Source organism: Adelges cooleyi, unplaced genomic scaffold (assembly GCF_023614345.1).
Source record: "Adelges cooleyi isolate 19-005CV unplaced genomic scaffold, UGA_ACOO_1.1 ACOO_flye_CR_arks_rails_tigmint_CR_PRNA_201, whole genome shotgun sequence".
NCBI lineage: Eukaryota > Metazoa > Arthropoda > Insecta > Hemiptera > Adelgidae > Adelges > Adelges cooleyi.
In genome coordinates, this window is record NW_026095863.1 from 62,340 (window position 1) to 66,764 (window position 4,425).

At 32.5% G+C, this 4,425-nt stretch overlaps 1 protein-coding gene across 1 annotated transcript; it reads right to left on the reverse strand.

The window, feature by feature from the left end:
* Nucleotides 1–817: 817 nt before the first annotated feature.
* LOC126834056 (uncharacterized) lies at nucleotides 818–1,375 on the reverse strand. The gene is made up of 3 exons (XM_050565686.1): nucleotides 1,246–1,375; nucleotides 1,035–1,184; nucleotides 818–975 (listed from the first exon to the last, which is right to left on the reverse strand). Exons 1-3 carry the CDS (start codon nucleotides 1,316–1,318, stop codon nucleotides 818–820), a joined length of 381 nt encoding a protein of 126 aa, XP_050421643.1. The 5' UTR covers nucleotides 1,319–1,375.
* Between the last annotated feature and the right edge of the window lie 3,050 nt (nucleotides 1,376–4,425).

Below are 4,425 nucleotides of genomic sequence, written 5' to 3' on the forward strand. Positions count from 1 at the left end.
TCTGTAATTGCAACTGACACATGGAATACTCAACATTGGATATTTAAATATAGCTTTACACAAAATTCAAACAATAAATCACAAAGCGTTAATAAATGGTTAGCCAAACATCATCACTCAATGACACCTCAATATGGAGATGTTGAAACAGAAGAAGTGTCGAGAATTTTAAATTCTTTAACGTTCTCAGTTATTTACGTTAAAGGGCTACAGAAAATAGATATTTTACATGAATATGTACCTCATATCAATATAATTAAACTTGAAGACATCGGGTGTCCCCGTTTAAACCAACTGCACGCTGAAGATTCCTATCCTTCTTGTTTATTTCATATGAATTTAAATCCTACACACTGTACTTTTTATAAAATGCTTGCATTAAGGAATTGGTTTATAAACAATTCATAACCTTGTATATTATCATTGTATTTTAGTTTAAAACATATTATTTCAATAATAAATAACTTTTTTTTATTTATCAGATAGTAGTCTATTTTATTTACAATAAAAGTAAAAAATAATAATAATATCTTAACTATCTATGATGTCACATGCATATTTTTTTCTACAAATCAAAGAGGTGTACATATATATATATATATATATAACATAACAAAAAAATATTTCAAGACATCTAAAATATACAATAATATAATGTTTACATGGTAGGTTAGAGGTGAGATTATATTTAATTACATTTTTAAGATACAATAAAAATAAAACAATAATAATATCTTAACTATCTAAGTGTCACATGCATATTTTTTTCTACAAATCAAAGAGTTGTACATATATATATATATATATAAATGTACAACTATAAACTGTCTTTGTGGTCCTCAAATGTCATGTGGTTTTTAATCACATGATAGGCGACCCCCTTAGCCTTGATGTGTTCGGCCCCCATTAGTATGTAACCATAAGATTTTGCTCGAAGTGCAATATGTTCCCAAATAATGTCACCTACGGTCTCATCTAAAACATACAAAATTAATAGTTTTTTTATTTTTTTTTTAAATGTTTTTTTAACTGACCTGTAAAAGTCCCCGGAACTTTTTTTCTTTCTGTCCTATAACATGGATGTGAAGGTGGAAAATTGGATGTATCCAATTTTTCTAAAAAACCCGGTTTGGACAACACATCGGCATAAAAATCTTTGGTCTTAATCAGGTACATTAGAGAATCTGAAAAAAGTAGTATTAAATATAATTGTGTTTAAAATAAAATTAGTTAATAATAATATACCTGTATCCATATAGAGTAGTTCAATGTCGCAACCGTAGTACTCTTTCATTACATTGTAATGAAAATCATACATTAACGTCTTGGAAATTTCCAAGACGGAAAACCCAACGTAGACTGGTTTATCAAAAGTTAAAACATCCTTATTTTGGTGTACCGCATACAAGTTTTCATTATATTGCGTGACACCTTTAAATGTAGGCTTGTTAATTAACCTTTGACAAGACTCAGGACTGCATACAAGTGACATTTTCATTCGGTTGCGAACATTCTCCATAGTTTTACCTGTTTAAAAAATAATTAATTTGATATTATAATATAATATATTATATTTATTTTAATGTTTAGATACTAACCAAAAACGGCATTGTTCATAAGCTTAAAGAAATCCTTTTGAAAATCATTGATGGCTTTTTTCCTCATTTCCGTGTTAAGCGAGATATAACTCCCCAACCACGGACTTTGGTCAAAGCTTAGAATTCTGTGGACTTTTTTAAGAATAAGCCCAGCCTCTAATGCCTGTTTCAAGATTGAATGGTGTACAATATACCGCTGTTAATTCTGTAAGGTGGCGACTAATTTTTTTATGCGAGAACCAGCTGGTGCTAACCTCTCACACATAAAAGGCAAATCTAAATGCTTGACGTGAAGGGATCTAGGGTACTCTATATAAACTTCCAACATCAACCCAGTTTTCGACTTCTTGTCACATTTTTTTAACAAATGTTTCACTGTATGGACCGAATGGTCACTTTCATACCATTTGAAATTCCCCAAAGGTAAAGCCTGAGACATTGCCCATCCGTATCTAAAGTAATTATACTATGTAAATTAAACAAATATACTGTTTTATTAGTATATATATATATATATATATATATATATATATAGTATAAGTAGTTACAAGTTCGTGGCATCCAGATAAATAATCCAACTATTTGGCTCTGCAGGGTTGTAGTACGGTGTTTTAGCGTGGTTGGCTTTGGAGTATCTTTTCGATGCTTGTGTCAGTCCTCCTCTTATGCCTAAACGATAAATTTATATATTAATTAAGTTATTATTATTCTGTAAATTTATATATTTTTACCATTCTCAAACATTAGAAGCATATCGTAGTCAGACAACAATTCCAGTTCAACTTTAGTATGTTTCAGACAAACATCGAAAGAATATCCGGGTAATGTGTAGTAAAAACAGGGATCTAGAGAATATGTAGTTATACAAAGTTCCCTAAACGATTCAAAGACATCGCATAAAATGTGTACATCCAACTCATTATACCTAAAAATAATTATTTATCAATAAAATGATGAATTAAAATAAATATATATATATTACTAACCATAAACTATATTCCCCTAAAGTTTTAAATTTGAAGTGGTTAAAAACCTTTAACGCGTGGTCGTAGTCATTTTGAGAAATATTACTTTCGGTTAGTGAACTATAAAAAATGATTTGGTTAAAAATTATTTATTATTAGTTTATATATAGTTATTATATTTTACCTATAGAACTGCTCTATCGGTGGTAGACACGGTTCTTCAAGCTTCTCCCATGAGTCTGTATACTCATAACAGTAAACACCTTTACGAGTCACCAAATCTATATCGTCCGCCCCATATGCACTCAACACAGAACGGAACTTAGACTTGTCAGATCGGGCAAGGTTATTTGTTAATTTGTCAAGACTGCTGGCCATAAAGCGATAACTATCCAAAAATCGGACTGAAAATTTATTCGAAATAAATTTAGAAAACGAAATTAATTTTTCCTCGCTATTAGGAATAACGTTGATTGCGTGTGGATCATGGACTAATTCAGTGACGATTATATGCGAGTCATAAGACGATAAATTGTGGAAAATGCAACTTACGAACTTTGGCCTTTGCATTTTTTAATTGCACCTATTACAGACAGTTTGTCTGTATCTACCGCTTAAATGGTGGTGATCGCGTACCGGATGATTTAATATTGAAAATTTGCAATTACAGAGAGGGCATTGACCGCCGTTCACGACACGATGGTTGCTATCGTCCTGTGTCGACATGCGTATAGGGGTATTAACGTTTAAAAGCTGCTCGATATTCCGTCCTACATCGGTAATACTTTGAATAAAATGTTTTGACACATCATTTAATTCGCTGTTTTTATTACCGCTGTAAACATTTGGAGTTTGAGGTATGTTAAATCGATCTAACAACTCTTTTGGAACATCCTCGCTAGGCTTGACTAAGTACACATAACTCATGGGCACGTGGTCTTGGGTAACAGTAGTTTTACCGAAATGACTATCTGCAGCTGGTTTCTTCAACAAACACTCAAAATCCGCATAAATCACAAAATCATGTTTTTGAGTATTACCATAATTTTCAAATTTCATATAAGTTTTTGGTGGGGGTAGAATTGGCGTCACAGATTCATTTTTGTTGCATATTCTTCTATGCTCGTCCAGTCTGGATTCCTTTGGGGTTTTTCCTGCTTCATCCACATAAGTCTTGAAACATCGTCTGCATATGGCCTTTTCTATGTTATTTTTAGACATTTGCTGACCAACCAGTCGTGTCAGGTTTATGATATAGCAATAATGAAAGTTGCCTTTCCCATCATCGAAGTATAACAGATCGAAATGATTCGGTTGCTCAATGGTGCATACTTGGTATGGAATAATAATGTAATCTTTTTTTTCATTGTTATGGTTAGGAATGTTTTTCTTCGCCTTGTTTTTATACGTACGATTACCTTTCTTGAAACTATAAACATTGATGGACACTTCTTTATTATTCTTCTCAAATTTCTTTACTTCGGACAACAGCGTGGGGAAATTAATTCCGGCAAAGTTGTACCGGTTTGCCATACCTTCATAGTGTGATACTCTGTGCGGGTTAGATGTAGTCACGTGTTTTGCCAATATACTGTATCGAAAACATTGCTGATCCGTGTTTTGTACATTGACTGTTGCTTTCCTATTTTCAATGGCTTCCGGGAGTGGTATATACGATGAGCCACCGAAAGGCGAATATTTAAACACATCTACTAATATACCATCAATCTTTTCCAGAGAAAACCCCGATCCTTTGCCAGCCATGTCTTCTTCTTCAACTAATAATTTGTTAAAGTCATCAGTTATTTGGTCTTCAATGATGGTTTCAGGTAGCAATGTCCTCGCAGACGTCTTGAAAGCCC

Bases quoted from the DNA above. Each gene is read 5' to 3' on its own strand.
- LOC126834056 (XM_050565686.1), bottom strand. From the start codon at position 1,318: ATGTATGATTTTCATTACAATGTAATGAAAGAGTACTACGGTTGCGAC. The intron at 1,185-1,245 runs GTATATTATTAT...TACTTTTTTCAG, and splicing joins ACTACTCTATATGGATACAG to ATTCTCTAATGTACCTGATT. The intron at 976-1,034 runs GTCAGTTAAAAA...TGTATGTTTTAG, and splicing joins AGTTCCGGGGACTTTTACAG to ATGAGACCGTAGGTGACATT.